Source organism: Triturus cristatus, chromosome 7, assembly GCF_964204655.1.
Source record: "Triturus cristatus chromosome 7, aTriCri1.1, whole genome shotgun sequence".
NCBI lineage: Eukaryota > Metazoa > Chordata > Amphibia > Caudata > Salamandridae > Triturus > Triturus cristatus.
In genome coordinates, this window is record NC_140590.1 from 146467562 (window position 1) to 146495019 (window position 27458).

General features: G+C 47.3%; 1 protein-coding gene across 1 annotated transcript in view; it reads left to right on the plus strand.

Annotated features, from left to right (window-relative positions):
- LOC146809065 (B-cell receptor CD22-like) overlaps nucleotides 1-27458 on the plus strand; it is a 554422-nt gene that overhangs the window by 491934 nt on the left and 35030 nt on the right. The window contains exon 7 of the mRNA XM_085614284.1: nucleotides 21896-21995. Coding sequence (XP_085470410.1) covers nucleotides 21896-21995 — 100 coding nt within the window. The remainder of the gene's footprint in view (nucleotides 1-21895; nucleotides 21996-27458) is intronic.

A 27458-nucleotide genomic window follows, 5' to 3' on the forward strand; every position in this document is an offset into this window, starting at 1 on the left:
ATCAAAAAGGTTTGGGATTTCACATTTAACTTGCTCTCGGATTGCCAGTGTGAGATTTCAAGCCTTATGGACTTTAGGTTGTGTATTCCTTTTTAATACAATCTTACGGTTCGAACCTACCAATTTTCACAATTTCTCACTGAATGCTTTACAAATTCTCATGACCCAATACACAGATTATTTGCAATTCTCAATGAGCATAATTGTTTCTTTTGCTCCTGGTCACAATTGCATTCACAGAGCAGCTTGATGTATCCAACCCAAAATGGGCACACCTTTCTTGACTATATGAACTGTTACATCTAACTTTCTATTCTTAATAACAATGACCAATAAGAAATAGTCAACCTTGTCAATCTATTCACCACAATATCCTCTTAGGTTTATATTAGTTTCATGAACCACTCTATATTCCAAATTTAACATTTCTTCTGTGGCACAATGGTATATAGTGCCCCTGAATTCACCAAACCATCAAACTCTACATCATCTATGCATAAGATGCATTTTGTGTCCCACACTTTTTCCACTGTATGCATCCTGGTGTAACCCTTCACTTCTTTGACTTCAATCAGTGGTCTGGTTTGTTGCTTCAATGGCGGGTTACAACATAGTTTTCACTATTGTCATTATCTTGATCAACATCCTCCAGTACTTTTACACTCTTCTTACCAGATACTCCCCCGTCTTGTACACTTGAGAATGCTTCTTTAACAGGGCCGTTAGATCAAAGCCAAAATTGGCAGTTGAGTCATCCTGCATTTGTACTCTTGAAAAGTTTTTCAAGCGCTCTGATATTGATTCTGCTTGTGAAATAAAAATCTGATTGCTTCAGTGTCATACAAAGATAATGTGTCTCCTTCTTTTTCCTATGATATATGTGGGAGAGTGTGATGAATTGCCAAACCTTCTTTACCTAAACAGTGTAAAAGGGGGCTGTGGTTTCTATTAACAGTTAAATTCTCCTGGGGGGGCGTGGCCGGACGCCGATGGAGCAGGGCGCCTAAACCAGAGCTCCCGCGGGTGATCCCCCAATTCAGCCCATCCTGCCCAATAATGGGGAGTGCGAACATTTGATTGCCCACCCCCGGACTCCTGCAGTACAAGAGAACTGGCAGAGACGGGTAAAAGGGACGGAGGACCTGCATGCCTCACTAAGATGGAGCCCGCAACCTGGGACAGCCCTCTGAAGCCGGACTAGATGCTAGCGGATCTGTACAATGGTGACAGGCGAGGCCCCGTGAATGCAGAGTATAGGGCTGGCACGGACTCGAGAGTCCCAGGGCGACAGGGCCAGCCTGGAAGAAAGGATCGGCAGTATTGAGGGAGTGTAGCGGCCAGCCAAGATGGCTGGCCGCCACCTGGAAAGAGCACCAAGTGGCGTAGGGAAGTACCGTGGTAGGAGGTCCCAACGGTGGAGGTGCGAGAGAACCTACCCACTCTCCCCAACTCAGCGTGAACAACTGATCACTGAGAACACTGTGGCCTGCAGGCCCCTGCAGCTGCGGACTGTGTTAGCACCGGGGAGTGCGCGCCTCTCGCCGCAGGAGCGGTGTCCCATTATGGTAAGGGGGGCTTCCCGGGACAAGTTGGGGTGCCCTCTGGGACCAGAGGGCTGCTGGCTGCGTCCCAACTTGCTTTTCCCTTGGGGCTGCAGCTGGGGGGGCACCTCACCGGCATCCCGCACCACTACTACTGGACCCTGGGATCTGTTTGAAGGAGGAGGGCTGCAGAACTTTGGCCCCCAGCGCTATTGCCCAGGCCACCTGCCTGGGGCCTGCCCCAGCCACCCACAGCACCGGCTTCGGTGAGACCACTGCTACCGATACCAGGGGGCGATACAGGAGTGGGGCTGCACTCTCTTTCTGCGACTGGAGGGTCGCCCCTGCCTGTGAGGGTCTACCCCGGCTGCCACAGATACCTGCAGAGGTAACTAGGAATGACAATACCCATGCAGCGGACACCGGTGCCCGACTGAGTCCCACGGTGACGGCCTATGAAATTCCCGGCAGTGAGGGGGGACGCCCCAGCCAGTAGTGCTACCTGAGTGACCCACCTTGTAGCCTGCGTTCCCCGCTGCCCATCTCTTGAGGGGCCACTGTGGGGGCACGGTGGATACCCGAGTACTGCCGGAGACAGGCGGGATATAAGCAGAAACCGTAGATAACAGCTGGGACCGACTGGCGGATGCAGGGAGAACTTTTACCCCGGAGCACGCACAGACCGAAAGGGGCAGGAGAAGCAAGGGCCCTCTATGGGGGACTACGATCACCGAGGGGCGCGTTAACAAAAGGCGGAAGGCGGAGCAGCAAGACCCAGTGGGAGAGGACGCTGCAGGGGCGCGACAACACACAGGATCCCATAGCGAAAGATGAACCATCCCTGCATGATATCCTGCATGCCATAGAGGCGTCGAGGACAGCAGTGGGATCTAGAATCAACACTCTCCAAGGGGATCTGGGTCTACTGCGGGTAGACCACAGGAAGCTGACGGACCGCGTCACATCGGTGGAAGGAGACGTCGGAGATCTGAAACCACAAGTATCCGAGTCTATCCACAAATTCACAGACATTGAAAAACAAGTTCAAGTGTTAGAACTGCACGCAGAGGAAGCTGAAAATAGGGCACAATGGAACAACATTAGAGTCACTGGGCTGCCAGAAAAAATCAAAGGGAACAATGTGGTGGCCTACCTTGAGAACTGGATCTGCACAGAAGTAGCTGAGGGTCTATCGCCATACTTCGCCCTTGAGCGGGCACACAGAGTTCCTGCATGGGTACTCCCACCTGGGAGGCCGCCGAGACCAGTGGTAAAATGTAAATGTGAATTTGATACTTGTATAGTGCACTACTCACCCGCAAGGGTCTCAAGGTGCTTGTACGAATACCGCTGTGGAACCCATCCTGGCTTTCCCTGTGAGGCGTCCACTCCTGGGCACCCCCAAGGTGGAGGCCAGGCATCCTTAGCGTTGTGGGGGCCGTTGTGGAGATTAAGCAAGCTATTGCCCAGAGTTGCAAAGTGGGACTCCATGATTGGAAAAGGCACCGAGGCAAGAATTATCAGGTCCGTGGAATTTTTGAGCCCAAGACCCGCCAAGGCGGGGAATTGAACCCTGGTCCCGGGTCCTCACAAGGACAGAGATCATGTGCTGAGTCAAGCGCTACTTAAAGGACAACTAACAATTGAAAATAGCATTCTACGGATTTTCTCTGATTTTTCCTTAGATGTGCAGCGACAGCAAGCCTCCTTCACTGCGGCCAAACGGAAACTGCTCCAAATGGGGGTGTCGTACTCAATGGTGTTCCCAGCTAAACTCTGGATAGTACATGCAGGGTAGACCACATTTTTTACCACACCTCCAGATGTCTGGGTCTGGATCGAGGGGCTAGAGCCACAAGACCGGAGGCATGAAAGCAGAGACCAGCCGGTGGAGAATCACACGCGATCCCCTGGAAGGGGGGGAAACCCAAAGGCCACCCAAACCCGGAGGAGGCACGCTGGGACAGGGAAAGAGCGGTGGCAGAGATAGCGTCCCTGAGTGCAGCGGGCCCACATGGTGCTTCCTCCCTATCGGGGGAGGAACAGAGAGACTCTGACTCAGACGCCAGCTCAAGCACGGTGGGTGAGACCAGCCAGACAATGATGGAGGTAACTCCCAGAATGGCGGGCGACCTGATCTAACCTAAGCCTGATACGCAAGTACATGCTGGACTTTGGGGTTCGGAGGGAGAGAGGGTACAAGGACTAGAGATTGGATCGAGAGCTAGAGGGGCTCAGGATGAGCACTATGCAAGCTAACCACTGGAAGGGGGGGACCCGGTGGAGCAGAGGGGAAGGTCTTCCTCCCAGCGAGCTGTAGTATAGCCACCACCCACAAGTTGGGCTTTAGCCTGTTTGTATGCCAGAGTGCAGTTTGGATGGGAGAGAGTTGCTCACTTGTCCTGGGGAGGGGGTGCTGGGGAAGTTCTATTGTTTTAAGTTGGGGGCACTGCTGTCTATCCTTGTGTGGGGTTAAGAGCCGTTGCGCGGAGGATGCCACCATGCAACACAGGGAGCTGGGAGTCGGGCGGGGCCGAGAAGGCCAGACAGAGGTGAAACGGCTGATCTGTAATGCCCAATCAGAGGGAATATAATCTCCTTTCCTGAAATGTCCGGGGGATGCACTCTATGCACAAACACTACAAAATCTTCTTACATCTGAATAGGCGAGGGGTTCACATAGCAATGCCTCAGGAAACACACAAATTGGCTTCCGGAGGGGCGGCAGTTCACCGTAGATGGAGAGGCCAGGCATTCTATACTACGTTCTCTGCATTCGCCAGAGGGTTCTTGATCTGGATCGGTTTGGGCGTCCCCTTCCAACACACTGGCCACAAAGTAGATCCAGTGGGCTGATATGTGGTAGTAACAGGGCTCCTAGATGGACAAGACATCACACTGATAAACATTTACGGCCTGAATACAGACCAACGAACAGTCTTTGAGCAATTATCTGGCTCTCTGGTGCCATACATCACGGGGTCAATAATTATGGGGGATATTTTAATTTTATAGCAGATCCAGCCCTGGACCGTTCACACCCACCACTTCAGGATGCCCCAGTACATAGGATAGCCAGGACGTTCAGGGAATGGCAGTCTCATTGGGGGCTGGTGGACAAGTGGCGACGCACGCACCCACTATATAGGGAGTACTCTCACGTTTCCCATGTACATGACTTACATATCCGCCTGGACACCTTCCTATGCTCCTCGGACATGCACACATGACTCTGCAGTGCGGAATACCTCACTCAAACAGTGTCAGACCACAACCCCCTATTGGTTCGACTACAGTGGGGAATCACACGGCAGCCCATCCCTACCTGGCACCACAAGCCTGAGGCACTAGAAGACCAAGTGTTCCACCATGAGATTTAGGAACAAATCATCACATTCTTTGCAGACAATGCACAATCCACGGACTCCAGGGTGACAGAATGGGAGGCATTTAAGGCAGTGATCAGGGCGGGTTGCATGGCACTGTCCATAGGGGTAAGACACAAACTAATAACGGATGTGGAATGGGCTGATCGAGCACTGAGGGAGGTAGAATGCTGACATCCGAACAATCCAGAACTCCGCCAGGAGTTGCTTGAGGCGAAGGAGGAGGTGGCTGTGCAGGAAGAGAGACTGAGGTGCTTTGACTATCGAGCATACATGGACAGGACTCATGCTGAGAGAGACAAGGCAGGTAGACTGCTGGCGTGGCTCGCTAATCCCACCCACAGGGAGAATACGATTATAAAATTGGCAGATCCGGAGGGGCACTATCTATACCTACAGGAAGACATCAACAATAGGTTTTGCAGCTACTATTAGAGACTTTATAAGAGTTCAGGGCCCGAGGGGAAGGGGAAGTTGAGGAATACCTGGCAGACCTCCGGATACACACCCTAACCAACGAGGACACAGAGCTCCTAGGAGCTGAAATCTCAGAACGAGAAATTCGGGTAGTTATTAAGGAACTGGCAAGGGGGAAAACACCGAGCACGGATGGGCTCCCCAGGGAGTTTTATGCAGAATACACGGAAGCTGTCCCCCAAATTGGCGGGGATGTATGCGGAGTCGAGGGAGAAGGGTCACTTACCAGGTACCACTAGGGAGGCAGTGGTAATCCAGCTGTTAAAGCCGGACAAGTCCCCCTGGAGTGCGCAGCATACAGACCCTTGTCGATGCTAAATCTCGACTTTAAAATTCTAATCAAGGTGCTGGCAACGCGGCTGCTCCCCCACATGATGCCTCTGGGGCACCAAGACCATGCAGACTTCATTAATCGCCAGAACACAACCTTAAATATTCGTCGACTGCTATCCATTATCGAACTCGGGTCGACAGTGGACCAGGAGGGGCGGTGTTCGCCATTGACATGGAAAAGGCATTCGATATGCCGTGTTGAACAAAATGGGCCTAGGTTCATACGTTGGGTGCGGCTACTATATACTGATCCGGTGGCAAAAGTCCGCACGGGATGCACAATATTGGAGCAGTATAGGGTGGAGTGGGGGACACGCCAGGGGTGTCTGCTCTCCCCACTGCTTTTTGCCCTGGCGGTGGAGCCATTAGCTTGCGTAGCGCGATCTGGAGGGGCTTACCGGGGGCTACAGTTGGGGGAGCAGAGGCATCAAATAGCATTATATGCGGATAACCTCCTCCTATTCTTGAAAGATGCAGAGGAAGAACTGCCAGGAGCAAAGGCTATGATGGAACGATTTGGGTCATTGTCAGGGGAACTGGTACGACGGAACAGCTACAACACGCCACCTGTGACTATATAAGCCTTGCTGGGGGGCACTATCAAGGCACTATCAGGGCAGTTGCATGCCTTTACAGAGCTATAGGGCGAGATTCCATACAACCGCTGGACCGACTGCGACACAAATGGGGGGACAGCATTGACAGACCGCTAGACGACAAGGACTGGGACAACATTCTAGAACGGACCACCAACGTATCTCAAAATGCCCGGTTTAGCCTGATAAGTTTCTATATACTTCACCAAGCATATCAAACCCAAGACCACAGATAGGTTTCAGGACCTTGCATTTATCCTCGCAAAAATGGAAATTACTAGTAGCGGGAAGAAACTGGAAGGCCCCAACGTGCACAGATGGAAATGAGAGTTGGTGAAATGGGCCTGGTGCGAGGGCAGGGTCCTGCTTAGAAATGCAAGACGGATAGTGGGCAAGCCTGAACGAGCCCAGGCATGGGAGGGGCTGATGGCTGACCTAAAGAGAGATGATAGTGCATCTGAAGCTTCCACCCCAGAGAGACCACCACAAATACAGAACCCCCAGGGGCCAGGTTAGGACGGAATAGCTCTACAGATTCCGAGAGATGGGAACGTTTAACAGAACTACACAGGAGAGGACAGAGATGCAACAGAGGGGCTCTGGCGAAGCACCATCACCCATATCTCAAGCGCAGGAGAGGCTCCTATCTGAGCTCAATAGATTTAGTAGGGAGACAGCAGTGCGGGGCAGGAGGGGGGAGGGAGGGGTTCAGTTATTTGTTGGGGATGGGAATGAGGGGAGAATCTTCCCGATTGTATGCTGAAGCAATATCAGACTGAATATGCGACTGATAAAATCAGGACTTGGGGTTATTAGGCCAAGCAGGGACTGCAATGCGATCTGATCATGCGTTCTATTTACTGGCACCGCGGGAAGCGACCTGCTGTACTGTATACCATGTAAAAGGCAATAAAGTTTGTTTAAAAAAAAAACCAAAAAGTTCAATTCTCCTGCCGCCTTCCCTAAGGAAGATTCTGGTTCACCTGGATGTGGTCCGAAACTTGTCAGGGGTACCAGTTGGGACATTGTTCCGATTGCAAGAGACTAATGGCAATACAAACACATTTTTCTGAACATACTCATAATGACAATACAAATTTAGAACCTCATTTATGAAGGAATTGGCGTAGGGCAGTGCAGCAAGTCTTCCTGTTCTTGCCCCCTGCACTGGCACACTATTTGCTGCCTAGTGCTTACATAGGCACCCTAGCACCATGGTGCAAGGGTGCCTCTGCTGCAGGCAGGATTGTGTTTTTGTGCGGAAAGGGGCACCTTTCTGCACAAAAACAGTGCTGAGAAGCGTTTTCCTCTTTCCATGCAGAATGCAGCACACATGAAATAAGGAAAAAGTGAGGAGAAATAAAAATGCAGTCTTTATCCAATACACACAGTGAGTAATACTGTTTAATTCTGTACTTTGACTGATCCACTTTTAAATATAGGGCAGAGAGCACAATGGAACCTTTGGGTCTTGCCATAAAATCAAGGAGCTTGATTCATGAAGAGTTTGGAAAAATTAAATTGTCATATGCGCAATGTGTGTGTTATGTTATGTTATGTTATTGAGTTTTATATAGCGCGACAATTACCCAAAGGTGTCCTGGCGCTTGTCTAATAAATCCTGAGAGCCCTCAGCCAATCGCAAAACGGGGTGAAAGGACCGGAATTAATCCTTACGGAACAGCCAGGTCTTAAGCTCTCTTCTGAATGACAGAAGATCCGTCATGGTCCTCAGATACAGGGGGAGTTCATTCCAAGCCCTGGCGGCCCCGTAGATGAAACTCTTGCCTCCCCAGCGGGCCTTCCTGATGCGTGGGACTTGAGCCAGATAGGCTTCTTTGGACCGAAGGCTTCTACCCGGCACGTACCAATGTAGTTTATCTTTTAAAAATTTTGGGCCTAAGCCGTGCAGTGCCTTGAAGGTTAAGGTCAATGCCTTGAACTGAATACGGCTGTTCACAGGGAGCCAGTGCAGGGATTTTCTTCCCAAGGATGCCGAGGCAAATCTAGAGGTGCCCGTAAGAAGACGAACTGCAGCATTCTGCAGAATCTGAAGTTTACTTAGAGCCCTGCATTGTGCATTTAGATACAGCCCATTGCAGTAGTCCAGCCTAGCAAGTACCAACCCCCTAACCACCATGAGTCTGCTATGCTGGGGTAACAGGGGTAGCACTTTCCTCAGCATCCTGATGGTGTACATGGTTTTGGCCGTCACGTCCTTAATCTGATGGTCTAAAATTAGTCTCTCATCAATGATTATGCCGAGATTTTTTGCTTTTGCAGCTGGGACTAGAAGCGTGCCCATAGAGTCAGGCCAGCATGCCGGGGTCCAGAAATTTGATGCAATTCAAAACAGAATAACTTCTGTTTTGTGTGAGTTTAATTTAAGGCAGTTCTTTGCCATCCAGCTCCCTACTGCTAGCATACAATCCCGCAGACGGCTTTCTGTGTCGATCTCCCCCCCCTGGCGTCAGAGAGACCACAGTTTGAGTATCGTCTGCGTAGGATGTGACGCCAAATCCATATGCGCTAATGACCGGTGCCAGTGCACTCACATAAATATTAAAAAGGGTAGGGCTAAGTGATGAGCCCTGAGGGACACCACAAGGAGTGGAGAAAGGAGTAGATTGAAATTCCCCTAGAGTAACGACTTGTTCCCTATCAGTAAGAAAGGATCTGATGAGGTCCCAGGCTTTTCTGCCAATACCACATGTTTTTAAGCGATTCAAAAGTAAGGAGTGGTGAACCGTATCAAAAGCCGCTGACAAATCGAGTAGGATCAGCGCCGCTTTTCCTCCTTGATCCACTGCCTCTCTGATTTCTTCTGTAGCTTTTATCAGGGCAGACTCCGTACTGTGACCTGGCCTAAAGCCAAATTGCGTAGAGTCGAAAGCTTGGGTATCGGCCAAAAAGAGGCTGAGTTGCCTATTCATGATTTTTTCGACCAGCTTAGCAGGAAGAGGGAGTCTGGCAATCGGGCGAAAGCTGTTGGGGTCATTTGTTGGAAGATTAGGTTTTTTAAGAAGAGGTAGGATTGAGGCTAGTTTCCACTGTCTTGGAAAAAGGCCAGTTTCGAACATAAGATTAAATATGCTCGTGAGCATGGCTCCTATCGGACCAGGGGCCAGTTTCGCCACCCTGCTAGGGCAGGGATCAAAAGGGGAGCCAGAGTTGGTTTCCATCAGGCTTTTTTGGGTGTCCAAAATCTGGATTGTCTGGAATTTTTCAAAGGTTGGGGCAATGGCGACCTCTGTCCCGGAGCCTTCCTTCCACAACTCCAAGGAGCCAATACATCCCTCACTAAAGACCCCAAAGATACATTCCACCTTAGTCAAGAATAACTTGGCCAGATCTTCGCATAGCTGTTGGCTGGGTAGAACCGGTTTGGTTTAGGCGTGGCCAACAGTGCAACTGTCTTAAATACTTCTTTTGCAGTGTTTTTAGAGTCTAAAATCAGGGCTGCGAAATAGGTTTGTTTTGCAGATGCAATCACATGCTTATAAGTTTGTAGGCTGATTTTATAAGCTTTGCGCTCTGCCTCATTGTAGTTACTCCTCCAGGCACGTTCAAGTTTCTTACAATGTGCCTTTTGAGTTCTGAGTTCCTGCGAATACCATGGGGGGGAGGGCTGTGCTCTCTTAGGCCGCAGTACTTTGGGTGGAGCTAGACTGTCACATGCCCGTTGCAGCCATCCTGTATAATATTGGCAGGCGCTACCCACGTCATCCAGCGTGCAGTTCGATGGAGAGGATAACATTTTGTTAAAGGAGAGTTCCTCCACCCTATTCCATGCTCGAATTTTTATAAGGTTTTTTCGATTAACAGTTTGCTTGTCAAGAGTGTCAGGCCGGCCTCCCAGTTAGCTGCAATTAATCACGGCCTCTATGGGCCCGCCTTAAACCCGGCATTTGAAATGGACAAGATGCTCCTGCCCGGTGGCGACTACAATCGAGCGCTCTACTCTGGCGCGCCTGATCCCCGCTTGACGGGACCTACACGTGTCATGGTGCGAGTATGGCACGCGGCTAATGCAGCTATGGGATGGAAGGACCGCTTGACCCGGGCGTCACCGTTGTATGCGCCTGAGAGGTTGGGCTCCCTGTGGACCTCGAAGGGCTTCGAGAAGTGGGACACGATAGGAATCAGTAAAGTGGGGGATCTCTGGACGAGGGGGGGGTTTAAAACCTTCGAGACATTACAGACGGAGTTTCAGTTGCAGGGCAGTGAATACTTTCGGTACTTGCAGGTCCGTCACGCACTGGGCTCCGTCTTCTCAGACGTCGCCTCCATCCCGGAGTCCTCCCCCCTAGAGGATAGAGTGCTGGATGGCCACGTGCCGGACAGCACGATCTCCCTCATTTACAAGAAACTGATTAATGACCGCTCGGGCTTGCTGACTGGCCTCCGCGAGGCTTGGGTTGCCGATGGGCTGGAGTTGGACGACGAGGACTGGATTTCCGCGGTGGCCTCTCCGAAGGAGGTGGCCATACCGGCTCGCCTTCGCTTCGTCCAGCTTAAGATACTCCACCGGGTTTACATGACGGGGCCACGGCTTCTGCGTATGGGCTATGCCGAGGATGGGTTGTGTAAGCGTGGGTGTGGTGCTTTGGCGACTTTTTTGCATATTCTGTGGGAATGCCCGAAGGTGGAGCGATTCTGGCGCGGTGTGCATGAGGTCCTGCGAGTGGTTACGCATGTCGCGCTGTCGCCTGAAGCGAGGAGATGCTTGCTGAAGGTGTGGGAACCAACTGATTACTCGGTTCCGCAGACGCGATGGGTGACTCTGGGATATATGATAGCTAAGCGTGATATTGCTCAATTGTGGGGATCCCAGAGGCCCCCGGCGGTGTCGGCCTGGAAAGAGCACATGGATTGGTGCATGTTCCGAGAAAAGGTGGTGTATGTAGCGAGGGGTAAGCCTGGGGCGTGGGTGAAAGTATGGGGCCCCTGGAACGCCTACCGCGGGGGTATCTGCGAACCACCACTGCTGCCTGCTGCCTCACCAGCCCCGTCCCCCTAGTTGACCCCCGGCCCCGGGCACAGGGTTCCCCCGGTCCTTGATCTGTTCCCCTTACCCTCTCTAGTTTCTTGTGGATAGTTGGGGTCCCCCATTTAAGGAGCACGTGCTGTCACTTTCGATTGTGGGTTGCCTTGCGGGTGTGGTTTTTTTGTGTTGTTTGTATAAAATGAAACCGTATTGTGGGCTCAGGGTCATGTGGCCCACGTCGTGGGTACCTACTGATTTCTCTTCTCTGCAACGCCAAGTGCCTTTTTACATGTATGTCGTATGCTCCTTTCATTCTAGCGGCCGGCCGGAAGGTTGTAGGCCCATACTTGTATATATTTGAGATTGCAATAAACGGTTTCAAAAAAAAAAAAAAAAAGAGTGTCAGGCCGTATCTCAAACTGAACTGCGGCGTGATCGGACCAGGTCAGTGGGAGAAGGCCCTGGAAAAAGAGATTGCTGGCGTTGGAAAAAATCCCATCCAGGGTATGCCCTCCTCTATGCGTTGGCCCTATAACCCGTTGACTGAGGTCAGCTGCCATCATAAGATCATGCAGCGCAGTGGTATCTCCATCCTCTCTTGTTTCAAGGTGGAAATTAAAATCTCCCAAGACTGTGAAGGTACGGGAGAGTAGCCCCTCCTCCAGTAATGAACCTAGGGAAGCCAGGAAAGGGTTTCGGGTCCCCGGTGGTCTATATACCAAACAGCCCTTAAAGGATTGTTGATGGGTGAGGGAAAGATTAAAAAATAAGGCTTCGCACGTGTCTGTCGGGATGGGTTGGAAGGAGGCTTTGATGGACTGATGGTAAATAACTGACAGGCCTCCGCCTCTCCTTAAAGGTCTGTCCATATTGTAAGAGAGGAAATCCGGTGGAGTGGCCTTGACCATATCAGGCCCAGCAGAAGGATCGGTCCATGATTCTGTTATAAAAGCGACTTTAATTTCTTGTTCCTCCAAGAGTCTTGCACACTCGAAGCTGTGCTTAACTAGCGACCTGGCATTTAGCAAAATACATGCAATTGATTCTTCCTTCTTTGTAGTAGTTTTCCCAACCCCTTTTATATAGTGAATAGGAGAATTGATAATTTTAGGAATGAAAGTGGCGCAGCCTGAGCAATAATTAGGAGGGGATGAGGGCAGCTCCTTCAGGGCTAGGCAATGACAGAGTGGTGTGATCCCTTTTCTCAGGCTCAAGAGAGAGCGAGAGTCATATCTAAGAACTGGTTTGGCTCCCAACTCAACAAGCATTTACAATGAAATGGTCTCGGCATTGGTAAAGTTAGAGCTATTGGCATTGCTCATGACATTATTTTTGTTTGTTTTTGTTTTTAAAACATTTAAAGAAACGGCATTGTTATTTCCAATGTCAATAGCTTAATCACTCTCCAATGCGAGACCTATTGCATTTGCACCCACACACAGATTAAGCTATTGACATTGTAAATAACAATGCCGTTTCTTTACATGTTTTAAAAACATAAACAAAAATAATGTCATGAGCAATTCCAATAGCTCTAACTTTAACAATGCCGAGACCGTTGCATTGTAAATGCTTGTTATAATGATCCCCACAATGCAGAGAAAAAAACTTGGGTTGGAACAGTTCATCATGCATGCATGGGAAGCTTGGCAGGGCAGAGGGAATTGACCCTGTTCTGTACCAGTGATTTGGGCAGTTTCTGTGTACACATAATCCCTGTATTTACAAAACTGTAACATGGTTTTTATGCGTGTCATGTCCTCTGCTATGAACTGTCATTAAGGGTGCAAGGTTGTTGTCCTGGGTTTGCATTTAAAAACTTTTGAATTGCATTCTGGGAGTTGTAGTCCTAGATCAGTTCACTGGATACAAGTGACTGCACAAACTTGGAAACGGTGATTTGTAAAAGAAAAGCCCTGGACTTCAGCAGCACGCCCTTGAATATACCCAGTCGCTCGGTATCCTTAATTTCCACATCTTTCCCGCTGGCCCCATGTCCGGTGTGTGACTTTCAGCCATCCCGCGCTTTTCACTTCAGGCATTACAAAGAAGCATGCGTTGGTGCAGTTGTGTACCAGAACGGAAGTGGCTGATGGACACCATGTGAAGGGGGTGGCGGGGTGGGGACAGTGGTGCTGGAATAATCTTCAGAGTGCCTGTGCTGTCATCAATGTTATGTCAATCTGGGTAAATCATTTAATCTCCCCAAGCCCATTGACGGTGCATGGATACCCTCACGGGTGACAAGCCGCACTATATAAATCCACAAATGAATTATTTATTGAAATTACATGGTTTGTGGTAAAAACAAAATGCTGCATGAAGGGGAGGTGTAGTAAAAGAACCACGTTCATTCAGCAGGAGAACGGTAGGGTAATAATAGGCGACCGGTGATGCTTCTCACACTGTCCCAATTTCGATTGAAATGCCCTCTTAATATGCACAATCAATGTGGTCAAGTATGCAGTTTTACTTCTCATCCGAGGGGCAGTTGGCGACTGCCAGCCCTACCCTCGTATGCTGCCTCTGCCCTGTTCCAAGATGTGTTCTCCTTCCCCTGTGGCCCACCAAAGCCCTCCCTACCCTGCCACACCGCCCTCCCCATGCCACCCACAGGAAGAACCCTCGCCACACCGCCCTCCCCATGCCACCCACAGCAAGAACAGCCTCAGCCTACCCAGTCACTTTTAATGCTGTGCCTTCACAGTCTCAGCTGTTGTTTTCGTAACCAGTTCTGTGGGGTCTGTAAGAGAGCATCGCGGGCTCGCACCCTCCCTTCACCCGTTCCCCCGTGTGCGCCCCCCGCCCTCCCGTCTCAGACGTGTATTCTCAGAATGCCTCGGTGCTGCCATTTCTGAGAAGAGCCGTCCTGCGGCGTGTGTTAATATGCGGCTGTGCTTGTGTGGGAAATCTCGGCGCACCTCGCGTCCTCTGTCTCTTGGTCTGCACACTTGTGCTCGTGGCAGCTAACTAACAACCATTGACAAAGCCAATAGTCCTAACTTGTTCAAAATGAGGCCAGAAAAAAGGCTCTCCCCGTGTCTTCAGCTCCGACCTTATACCCGGGAACTAGAAAACGCAGCTTTTTCCAAGCACTTTTTGGAAGATTCATGAAGAAACAGTCCTGTAGGGTCAAAGCGGTGAAATGTTTACTGTTCCCTCGAGGCAGAGCCATTTTTCCCCCAAAGTGTTGCAATTGCCAAGTTTTGGTTTTGATATTTATTTCATGTTAGAGGTGAAGGGCTGCCCTGGTACATTCCCGCCGGATGTTACCGCACACGGTGGAAGGCTGGAGTGAAATGCTGAGTAGTGAATTTCACCAGCTGCAAGATGTAGTCCCTCTCCTACTGATTTAAAAAAAGAGGAGGGTTATGTGTGTATTTTCCTATTGTATTATGTTTTAGGATTACAGAGCTGAAGGTACAAGCAGCTCTGTTCTTTTCATTACAAAGCTCACTGGTAAACAATCGGGTCGACATGTTGATGCCTGTTTGACTGGGGAGGAAGATGCAGCGTTGAAGCATGTTAGAAATATCAACCCATCTGGGAACCGTGTAAACTAATTTGTATATGCGTGTGGAGAGCAAAACAGTTTACCATAGATTCAAATCATTGAAGTGAGGATCCGAAACAAGCCACGCACCGGAGCCAAGACCAGTGTGAGTCCTAAAAAAAACGAGGGCACCGGAAGACACCACCGCCTTTCTCCGAGGCAGAGCAGAAATGCCTCGGAGAAAGGCAGCGTCGTTTTCGGATTCGGGGGCGTGTTTTGCTGTTGTCTCCTCCCTGAGACTTCTCGCAAAAAACACGCCCCCCGATCCGAAAAGGACGGGGGGCGCAAATTATTACAAATTATTACACCAAATATTAAAATCAAAAGCGGCAGGCAGTCAATTTAAAAATGGTTAAAAAACTTGTGTATGTGCAAAAATAGCAACGAACAGTGCAAACAGGCAAAAGGAATGGTAGGACACAAAGCTCACGAGTCTAGCAATAACGCTCCCGGCTCAAGCCTCAGGAGTGATTAGACACTGCGCGCTCGCGCCAGGACGCCACTTATACGCTGTCAGGGGGACTAGCCCGCTGACCTGCGTACTCCTAAGATGGCGGCGCTTTCCGGAAGCCTGTCTCGTAATACAGACAGCCCCCGCCAAGCGTTAAAGTATTGATTTTAAAACAACACAAATTATTACACCAAATATTAAAATCAAAAGCGGCAGGCAGTCAATTTAAAAATGGTTAAAAAACTTGTGTATGTGCAAAAATAGCGACGAACAGTGCAAACAGGCAAAAGAAATGGTAGGACACAAAGCTCACGAGTCTAGCAATAACGCTCCCGGCTCAAGCCTCAGGAGTGTGCGTGCACTACATAAACAGTGCCAGCTTTGCTGCCTTGTGCATAGAATTTGCACTTGGAATGGAGCTGGGGGAATGACAGACAGATAGCTGAGCACATGTGTAATTCAGGAAGCGATAGCGATATCGCACAAAGCTGCAGTTGCCACTCTTTCCCATCACAGAGCACTTTTACAGAGGAAGGCGCTATGCTTCTCGGGCACTCTTTTTCTGACAACTGATGTGGATGATGAGTTACATTGCGTATGATTTCAATTGCATAATTAAAATACTTATGAAATCAATTACATTTCCCAGCACAGCCATTTAAGGATCGCGCCATGTCTGGAAATGTGAGTGATCCCTGACCCACATCAATTGAGAGGGTGGGAACGCGCTGGAGCTAGCCCCTGCCTCGCCCACCTATGTTACTCATAGAAGCTAATGAATACATACTAACGCAATAGGAGTGCTCTAATATTGCCTGTGTGCCGCCAGCACATGAGAGGAAGGAAGGACAGCACTTGTTCTGAGAGTCTCTCTCCATATATCTTTTGCGTGCAGAGATAAACACTCCTTGCCAGCGTTTGGTTACATTTCAGATATGCATTAGCAATCGGTCTGGCTCATAACAGAGATTGCCTCTTCCGTCTTTGTGACTTTAGGCCCACAGTAGCGTATCATACGTGCACTCACTCACTGATCCTTTCACTCATTATCACATTCATCCACACAGGTACTGACCTCTGCCCCCTGGCAGATGGTGGACCAACCCCCATAATTCTAACAGAGGTTCAGAATGAGGCAATGGGTAGCTGAACTCAAATTCCACAAAAATAGCTTTAATTTTTGTTCTATTATTAGACTGTGGAGATGAGAAAGATGAAACTTTGTAAACAAGCATTTCAATGTAACATCCAATTTAAAATTGTCCCTCACTATTTCTGATAGTGTTGGACCGGCCCCTTTTTACATGTTTGCCCCCTGACTTTTTGCCTTTTACTTCCTATTCTTCTGACCATTTTTGTTGGTGTTAGGACTCTGGGCACTTTATCACTGCTAATCAGTCTTAAAGTGCATATGCACTCTGTGTAAATTGCGATTATGATTGGTTATCCACGATTGGCATATTCGATTCACTGGTAAGTCCTTAGTAAAGTGCACTGTATGTGCCCAGGGCCTGTAAATCAAATGCTACTAGTGGGCCTGCAGCACTGATTATGCCACCCAGATGAGTAGCCCTGTAGATAGGCCTCAGATTTGCCACTGCAGTGTCTGTGAGTGCAATTTTAACCTGCCATGTCGACCTGGCAAGTGCACGAACATGCCAGGCCATGTATGTGAAAGGTTTGACATGTTCTGATGTGTCTTACATATCCAGATAGTGAAATACTGCCAATTTCATTTCTCACTATCACAAGGACTAGCTCTTCCATAGGTTATCATTGGAACTGGTTGTAACATTTTACAAGTGTAACTTTTAAATGATAACAGTAAGAGATTTGGAGTTTGGGCTCCGTGATCTCAGGATTTTAAAAAACATATTTAGTAGAGGTGGTTTTAAAATTGTGTCTTCAAAAATGCCCCTTTGAGCTCTTTTGTGGTGGTAATGATGAGGTTCGGATAGGTAGTAATATTGTGGGTGGGGGTATTGGGTCAGTACGTGATTAGTTGAACATAACATGTCAGCAATAATGCAGCCATTTCAGTCGTGTTTCTATTTGTTTTAGTGAACCCCTGAAGAAGAGCCGCATGTCTCGAAATGCTTTGGGTAATGGAATGAGTTCATGTTTTTGAAGTATGGTTGACCTAACATGTCACTGTGAAAAGCCTGGATTGGTAGCAGGAGACACGTGAAACTGGTGAATAAAGCATTCAAAGGCAACATTGCTGTCTCTGTGATAATTCAATATGTAGGAAAAGATACGAAACAATGGAATGATATAAAGAGGAATTTGAAAAAAAAGAAAAAAAAGTGGCAGTGCGACAGTTGGGTGCACAAATGCTGCACCCTGTGCCTGATTTTTCATTAACATTGAGATGGGAAGGTTCACTGCCACTGTCTGCACGCACTACAAAGAAAGATGCAATGGTTGAAATTACGTAATAAATTAAGGGAGGGAGTGCATCTTCATATCCACATGATGTTTCCTTTTAGAAAGTGGGCATTTTCTTGCTTTACCATTCGGTTTCCCTACCTGCCTCTGGAATCAACATCTGGTTTAATCAGACAGGGGCTGGTTTGTGAATTCACTCTAAAGAGTCACACAAAGGGAGTTGAGGTGTGTCCTGCGAATCCTTATGGGTGTTCCTGAGCGAGAGTGGTGGGAGGAGTTGTCGCTGACACCTGAAAAGGGCTGTGTCTGCCTTTCACAATGCTGTCGCCACCCACTGTAGTGTGGCTGGACCAGGGAGGACAGAACTGGTTCTCGTAAGCAAGAAAGATTTCCTTTAAAGCCTGCATTCATCAGAGGCTGAAAATAGTATAAGTAGTGGGGCTCTTACCCAAGAAACTTTAGAACACTTCTGGATCAAGAGGAACCTCTGCCAAGAAAAAGATCTGAAGAGCTGTGAGGAGCAGTACTGACCTTTTGCTATGTGTTGCTTTGCTGGGTTGGCCTGCACTTGCTGGCTCTGCGTTGGAGATGACAAACGCTGGACTTTGCTATTTATCCTGCTTGAGAAGAGTCTCCAAGGGCTTGATGTAGAGCTTGCCTCCTGTTAAGAAGTCTCAGGAACACAAAGACTTCACCTGCAGCATCCTTCAACTCCACTGCTGGGAGTTCTGATCTACATTGTGGTGCCAATTGCAGGCCCTTGGAGATTGGTTCTGTTGAAAAAAGATTCAAGAAACCATCAAAATCAATGTATCACACTGCCAGAGCCTGTTTATCCGACGCAGCAACGGTGTGCGGGAGAAATTTCCACACACCGCCACTGTGCGGATGAAATAATCAATGGAGCGTTTGTCTGCAGCCAAAGAAACCGCCGCAGCATGTGTTCAATGTGCTGTCTCTGAAGTCCGAGATTCCCGCACTGACTCCGTTGCAGGCCCTGCTGTGCGGCTGAAAGAATTGACAAATCTTGGGACTGTGGCAAAAGAAATCGACACAGCGCCTGTTTGTTGCCACCGCAGAGATCCTTAGCATGTCCCAGATTTCCACGCATTGCTCCGACACAGCAACCGCAGACCAGAACCGTCTTGGAATCAACACATCACTTCGGTATACAACCTTTACAACGCAACTTTTACAACGCACTACACTTACAACGCATTTTTTACAACGCAACATCCACTACAATGCATTCCATTACAACGCAGGACACTACAACTCATTTTTAAAAACTACCTTTACAACGCATTCCATTACAACGCATACTACCTTTACAACGCATACCATTACAACGCATAATATTACATTAAAACCCCTACACTATCCAACACTTATCCTACTGTTGCACCCCCTGGAGTTAGAATAGTAATTTTTACCCCTATACTATCCAACACTTGCCCTACTGTTGCACCCCCTGGAGTAAGAATAGTAATTTTTACCCCTATACTATCCAACACTTGCCCTACTGTTGCACCCCCTGGAGTTAGAATAGTAATTTTTACCCCTATACTATCCAACACTTGCCCTACTGTTGCACCCCCTGGAGTTAGAATAGTAATTTTTACCCCTATACTATCCAACACTTGCCCTACTGTTGCACCCCCTGGAGTTAGAATAGTAATTTTTACCCCTATACTATCCAACACTTGCCCTACTGTTGCACCCCCTGGAGTTAGAATAGTAATTTTTACCCCTATACTATCCAACATTTGCCCTACTGTTGCACCCCCTGGAGTTAGAATAGTAATTTTTACCCCTATACTATTCAACACTTGCCCTACTGTTGCACCCCCTGGAGTTAGAATAGTAATTTTTACCCCTATACTATCCAACACTTACCCTACTGTTGCACCCCCTGGAGTTAGAATAGTAATTTTTACCCATATACTATCCAACACTTACCCTACTGTTGCACCCCCTGGAGTTAGAATAGTAATTTTTACCCCTATACTATCCAACACTTACCCTACTGTTGCACCCCCTGGAGTAAGAATAGTAATTTTTACCCCTATACTATCCAATACTTACCTTAAATCCAATGTAATATTATGCGTTGTAATGGTATGCGTTGTAAAGGTAGTATGCGTTGTAATGGAATGCGTGGTAGTTTTTAAAAATGCGTTGTAGTGTCCTGCGTTGTAATGGAATGCGTTGTAGTGGATGTTGCGTTGTAAAAAATGCGTTGTAAGTGCATGCGTTGTAAAAGTGTGCGTTGTAACGACATACATCCCATCACTTCCCCCTACAGTCAGACTTCGACACATCACTTCTCTTGCGTGCTGCAGAACTGTCGCACATCCCCGCCAAAGACTCGGGCACCGACCCATTGCAGTGCTTTCCGGCGTTTCCTTCCTCATTTGCTGTTTAATCTTGTAGATTTCGACAAATTTGAAGTACTTTGTGTAAACATCATTCATTCCATAGAGTTCTATGGTCAGAGCTGCTTAAAACCTCTTAATATTCATAATTTGAGGTGTGTATGTTGGATTTTTATCGTTTTGCTCTTGTTTGGTTTAGATAAAGATACTTTCTTTTTCTGAACTTGTGTGGTGTCCATTTGTAGAGTTTTCACTGTGTTACTGTGTGTGTTATGTAGAAATACTGTGCACAATGCCTCTGATATAGACCTGACTGTTTGTGCCTAGCTGCCAAGGGGGTGAGCAGGGATTATCTTGGGTGTCTAATGTCCTTACTCTGACTAGAAGGAAGGGTCCCTACTTGGACCCCCATTTCTAAATGATAGCTGATAAGTAGACAGTTCATGAGGGCTATGACAGAGAGGTATAATACCGATTGCCAGAGCAAGTTCAAGAGGTAATGCTAAGACGAGCACATCCAGTCACCAAGATAGCAACATTAATATGCACTGGTAGCTCAAACTCATGTCTGCATTCTTCATCCTTTCAAGCAGCAACACACCAGTTCGGTCTGCCACAGGATGGGCCAGACAATGTTTTCAGTGCCTTCCTCTGTCAATGAGGGATGATGTAAAATCAAAGATCTAAGGGGCATATCAGCAAGCTGGCGATGACAAATTATTGCCGCTTTAGCCTCCGTTTTCGGACGGAAAGCGGCGATAATTTTATCACTTAATCATCAAGGTCACGCTAACGCGTGATTCCTTGCTTTAGCTCCCTTTCTCATAACGCCCACTTTTGCATCTCTAATGAGATGCAAAGTGGGCGTTCTGCCCCAAAATAACTGGAGAAATGTCGCTAACCGACATTTCTCCAATTATCAAGGGAATCGCTAACAGGTATAGTGATAAGAAAAGTAGCGTGAACCACAGTTAACGCTACTTTCCTTACGCCTGCTTTCACCCTGACTTAGCCATTGTATCCAATGTAGGTGGATATAATGGCTAAGTATGCCCTGCCTTATCAGCAAGCTAACACCAAAATGTGTGAGATTATCGCTGGATTTCCAGCGATGATCTCACTTTTGGCTGTTTTTGAGATTTTATCGCTTTTGAGATAAACGTTGCTGATAGCACGCTATCTCAGCGATAAAATTCCACGATAGCCGGCGATAATTATCCTAGCGCTAAGTGCGCTTAGCGATAATTATCGACGGCCCTTGCTGATTTGCCCCAGAGTCTGCAGGCCCCCTGCCAGGTCCTCAAGTGCAAACTTTGAACCTTGGTAGATAGGTATGAGTAAGGCATTTTTCCAAAGGCAAGGCATTCTTTGCACAGACAAATTCTTCAAGAAAAAGCTCATGTAAAAATTATTGGTACGAAGATTCATAAATCAGACATTTCGTCAGTGTTCTTCGTAGCATAGATGTAATGAGAAGATAGCTTTGAGGAGCTTGAATCCTCTCCTTTACATCCATCCCTCATGTAGATGCCACAGTTGGCTTCCTTGTTTTGAACCAGCAGCGCCTTCTTCACCGTAACTCATAAAGATGCTGGTACATGTTGGAGATTTATATTCAACGAGAGCGTCTTACCCACTATATGTTCATCATTCTAACTCCTACAAGAAGCATCTTGTGTCTGGTCAGAAGATGCCTCTATTATTAAAATAGCTGCGATGACGTTGTGTTATATCCCGACTGTGCTGCTGAATTCCACAAAGGCGTTTTGTGTATGTGTTTAACTCTAGTACTCTCATTTTCTCTCCAGCGAGTAACAGCTCTTCAACTGTCTCTCTCATCACCGGAGCTTTGGTTGCAGTGTCGGCAGCAGCAGTTGGAGCAGTTCTGTTGACCAGGAGATATCTAAAGTACGTATGCAAACCGGTCATGCACTGCTCATTTTTCGATGCACTGTACTTAGTCCTTAATTTGAAAAATATGTGAAAGGACCCAAAGTTTGCTCAGAAGCTCTTGAACTCATGCCTCTTTCATTAACTACCAGACACTCTCTGTGCCTATATCTCACTCTTTCAGCTGAGACGTTTTAAGGCATGTGCAAAATGGGCTCTGGACCAGGGCCCCAGCCTTTCAGGGGGCTCTGGGATACACTCAGCTCTTGTTTGCAGAGAGCCTTGCTCTGATGACCTCAAATAATACATAAACAGATTGTTTTAAATACCTTGTTTTAAATACCATTTTTCTTTAATTTATTTTTAATGTGGGTGATGAAATGCTGTATTTATGTTTCATGCAACATCTATAAACAAAGATTATTTTCATATCAAAACAGGACATCACATATAAGAATTGGGAGGGGTCATAGAGATTATTTTCAGAAACCATAGTGAGCTGCTGTTGTGTTACAATACTGAAAACACAGGTCACTATTCCAGGATATTAGATGTCAGCAAATTAAGAATTTGGGCATGAAAGAGCTGAAATTGGATCATAAACTCATTGCTGTTCCGAACAGGGGCCCTAAAAATGTTTTTGCCCCAGGGCCCCCAAAATCCTTGAGCTGTCTGTTAGACCTGCCATCCTTCGAGTGGTCTAAGCCCAGACGCTTTGCCTGCTTACCTCCCGTTTATTGCTGATTCCTTTTGTTGGATTAGAACTCTGATCACTTTACCACTGTCGTGTAGTTCCTGCAAATACATAGGATCTGCACATTCGTTGGACAACATAAACTGAGAGATTGGTGTCTAGACTGATTCCTGACACCCCTACAGGATATGTCAGCCTATAGACCAGCTAGCTCACAGTGCCACTATAAGCCTCCGAACCCTACCAAAGAGCGAATAGTTTCTGGCAATCATTGAACATGACAACCCTTCACCTTTCATGGTTGGTGGAAACAGTACAGTATTTTTCGCTCACTGGGTCTCAGAGAGGTACACAAAATAAAATTTGGGGACGTTTTCAATAAGTATTTTGTGAACCAGAGTCATTCTAGTATAAACATGTTTGCTGCAACAAACAATATACAGAAGCAAATGTAAGAGATTACAAGCACCAACATCGTAAATAGAAGCTAGAATTCTACCATGGTGCTAAAACAGTGAACATATGCAGGCCTATAAACATGACAGAAATCAAGCATACTCCTACTATGCCTACCCTACCTAAATGTACCTCAATGTACCTAGCATGTATGTGGGTGTGAAGCTAAGCATCCCCTAGGAAAGAGCCAACCCCATTACTTGATGGGAGAGAATGAAGGACCCCATCTTGGTCACGGGTTGGATACCCAGCAAGAGATGTGAAAACACTGCGTGTTGAAGCTTCAGCATGCAGGGACCTCCATGTCAGTGTCAGCTTAGAAGCATCTCCTCTTTCTTCCTAATGAAGGTGTAGTTCTTTTATACCAAAAGGGTAGCCTTGGGGGGGGTTCTACCACAATCGATATGTTTTGAGCATGATAATATGGATGAGCCTAAATCAATAATTGTAATTATGCAAAGTAGCCCTGTCACCCTAGGATAAAGATAGAAATGACTTTTGTACACAGTATGTTAATCCTATTATTTAAGTCTTGTGCAGGGGATTTGAGATATGATACTAAGAATCCTCATGCATAATAAGTTAGGCTAGTTTCAAGGAACCCAATCAACGTTTATTCAGCACCTAACTGGGTAAAAGGTCAGTGCTAGAACCATTATGCAGAGCAAGGTAGGACAAAGGTGAGCAAAAGGCTACTTTGCTACTTGTGCCTAGGTTAGAAAACATAACCCCACTATTAACCAGTGCTTTTGCCCTAAAACATGGTTTGTTTGATGTAGCCATGATTGGGACATTAAGCTCCTGGAATTGAAACCACTTGAAAAGAAGTGCTGAGGATTACTGCTTGCTTCACTGCTGCTCTGGAAGACTGCTGTCTTGCTGCACTCTCTGCTGCCTGCTTGCTCCCACTGGTTGCCCCGTAGTGTCCCTGAGGGCTAGCTGATTGCCTCATGTTCTTCAAAGAATCAGGGACATCAAGGTCTTTAACCCTACTCCTCTGCCTGGGTCATTGGAAGTGACTCCAGGTGCTTGCTCCAGTAAGATCAACGCATCCTCTACTTCGACGAGCAGAATCGATGCATCACTGCCAAAGGGGGAGCAGAATTGACGCATCACACTTGGGGCCTACGCAGCATCTCCAGAACTGCTGCATTGACCACCACATTTCTGCCACTACTGAAGAACGATTGACACATCCCTTTGAAAAGCGTAGAGAAACCCAGCGCATCGGTTATGGAATCAACTCCTCACGCAACCAACACTTGCCTTCGGAAACCGGTGCATCTACCTCAACGCATGGAGAAAATCAACGCACCTCTTAAACTGCAGAAGTGACATTGATGCATCTCTTGTTTGCAACGAGCACTGAGGTACTTTTGCTCAGCGGGCCTTGCGAGGGTCCGGTAGAGAGCCTGCACTGTAGTGGTGGCCAGTACGTTTTGGAGGGAGGGTGGTAGACAGGACACACACACATTCACATAACACTCACAGCCAGGCATTCACACGTGCGCACGCACACACAAACACATCCATTCACTACACTCTTTACCAAACATTCCTACATACACACACGCACCAAAAATTAATTTAAAAGAAAACAAAACACACTCTTACCTGCAGCCAGCTCTGCATCGAAGGTTCCAGTAGGCTTGGGACTGCTGCCTTCCCTCATTGGCTGACCTTAGAGGGAAGGCAGCAGTCCCAATGTCATCACAGAGTGGGATGGGGTCAGTGAGACTGCTGACACCTCCCCACTCTGTGCTAAAGTGTCACTGATTGACACTCGACCCTGGGGACTTCAGGGCTTAAAACAGAAGCACCCAGGTGCGAGGCAATCAGTGACGCTACCCCTAGTCTCTGAGGGGAGGGCCTCAGGAACCTTTGCTAAGCTGAGAACGTCATGCCCACAGGAGCTGTGACTTCCTCAGCCAAGCAAAGGTAAGCTCAGGAAGCCAGGAGCCTGTGCATTTTGCGCATGTCTGGCTCCTGGCTGTCTGAACTGAAAGTGAACAGAGTCGGTCAGGTTGACCTGTGTGCAGCCTGACAGACACTGTTCGTGAGGGGCAAAAGGTCGAGGGGCGTGACCTTCAGCCGCAATGGACCGGCCACACCTGCTGCACTGCATCACAGCCTGCCTGAACTCTTGACTTTGTCCCGGTCCAGTGTGACCAGATAAACCCCTGAAAGCACAATTTGCTTCTAAGCGCTAGTACTGTATTTAATCTTTAAACATTCTTATCTCAACTTCTACTTATTGGATTTTTGTCGTGCTGGTCTTGTTTTATTTACAAAATCATTATCTATTTACCTAAACCTGTGTGTAGTCTTTTTGTGGTGTTTTCACAGTTTTTTTTATTTACAGAGTTTTATGTAGCGCAAACTTGACCAGAAGAAACCAGTTGCTTTACATGAGGAAATATTAATTTTTTTTTGTTAGGCACAGGGAGATTAAGTGATTTGCCCAAAATCACAGGATGTTGCATGTCCTTGCCGAGACTCAAACCCAGTTCCCCAGATTTGAGGCCGACCACACTAGCCGTTAAGCCAACTCCTCTATACTGCTGTTGTGCTGCGCAAATATGTAACACATTGCCGCTTAAGTTAACTCTGACTACTCTGTGCCAAGCTACCAGAGAGTGAGCACAGGTTAATTAAAAGTGTATATCTGACTTACCCTGACTAGGATTATGGTTCCTGCTGTGCTTGGACATGGTGCATACTCTGCCAACCAGCAACCCAGGGGCATATTTACAAGCCTGCTTATTGCCACCAGAACCTCACATTTTTTGATGTTCTGGTGGCAATAACCCTTTTGCCTTATCTACTAGACAGTGTCAAGCCACTTCATGTGTCTTAATGCTGCCTTGTAAATAATGCCCCTATACACGCAGCTGTTAACGTGAAAGGGGAGGGCAATGGGTGTTGCAATGGGTGCTCCCCTGCAAGACCCATTGCTTTTTGACACTTCCCCTTATTTACAAGGTTGGCATAAATATGGGGCAGCGCCAAAAATAGGACCAAGGAAATCCTGATCCTAAACTGGCACAATTAGTGAAAATTATTTATTTCTCCTAGTTTTTGCTGTTTCTATGTTTTCTGCATTCTACAGCACACATAGAAATGTTCAGGAAGGTGTCCCTTGCTGCACATTAACAATAATTCCCTGCAACGCAGACCCCATTGCGCCAGGGGGCAAGGTGGCCTGGGTTGGCGTTAGACAGCTAAATATAGGGTCAGCGCTAGATGACATGCAGTCGTGCGCCATATTATTGTACATACAGCTCATTCCCTGTGTTTTCAGAATGTCGGAGCACGATGTTACCAATGTGGCTTAACACCACTTTCCGAAGTTCTGTGTGTAAATATGCCCTCTAATTTCTAACAAGGTCCATGTCTTTCAGGTTCTTTTTCATCGCTGCTTTATTTATTTACCATTGTTTTTTTCTACTTCCTCCTTCTTACCCCTTTTGTGTTTTTCTCTCTCTTGCTCTGTCAAGGTTTGACAGTCTCTAAAGATTAGTGCTTGGTGGGCACCACCTGCAACCACAGGCTCGTATTAAGCACTGATACTACTGAATAAACTATGTATATATGATATTTTGGAAACTATAATTATTTTAATTATCTAGCAGGCTTACCTGCACCCCCAAGGGCCCCTTCCAATCAATGGGCCTGTTCATCTTGACTAGAAAGCCTTAAGGTTTCTAGCTTACGGACGAAGTTACGATTTTCATCTTAAATGCCTTATTTATAATGCAGAAGCTACATATATGAAATGACACAGATCATAAAATGCCCCTCTAGGTATTTAAAAGCAGCCTATTTCCCAGGAACTAAGAAGCTGACTTTCTGCAATGCTGCAAGGGAAGGTCATTCCTACATTCATTTTTTCTTTTTTTTGGTTTTTTTTACACATTCTCATGCAGATTTATGCGCACAGTAATTGCTTTTTTGGATATGTTTACATACTGAACTGGGGTGCTCCAATTTGCATTCAGCTCGTTATTTTGTCAGTTTTTCTACCACGTTATTTCCATTCAATTAAAGCTTGAATTACCTAGAACATTATTTACATGACATCTCTGTGATGTTTTTATGTCAACTTGTATAAGCGTCAATAGAAGCTCTCATGCATTTCCAGTATTTTTAGCAGAGGTATTGCATTGTACTGACATGTGCTAGGAAATGTCAGTACCACCACCCCACAAATCAGTGAAACACCTGTAGTGTCTTGTGAGTTAGACTGATAGGACCCCTTTGGTCCCTGACGGACACCGCAGAGTAGTGACGTAAGTATTTGGGTGTGGTTAATAAATTTCATGCACAGAATG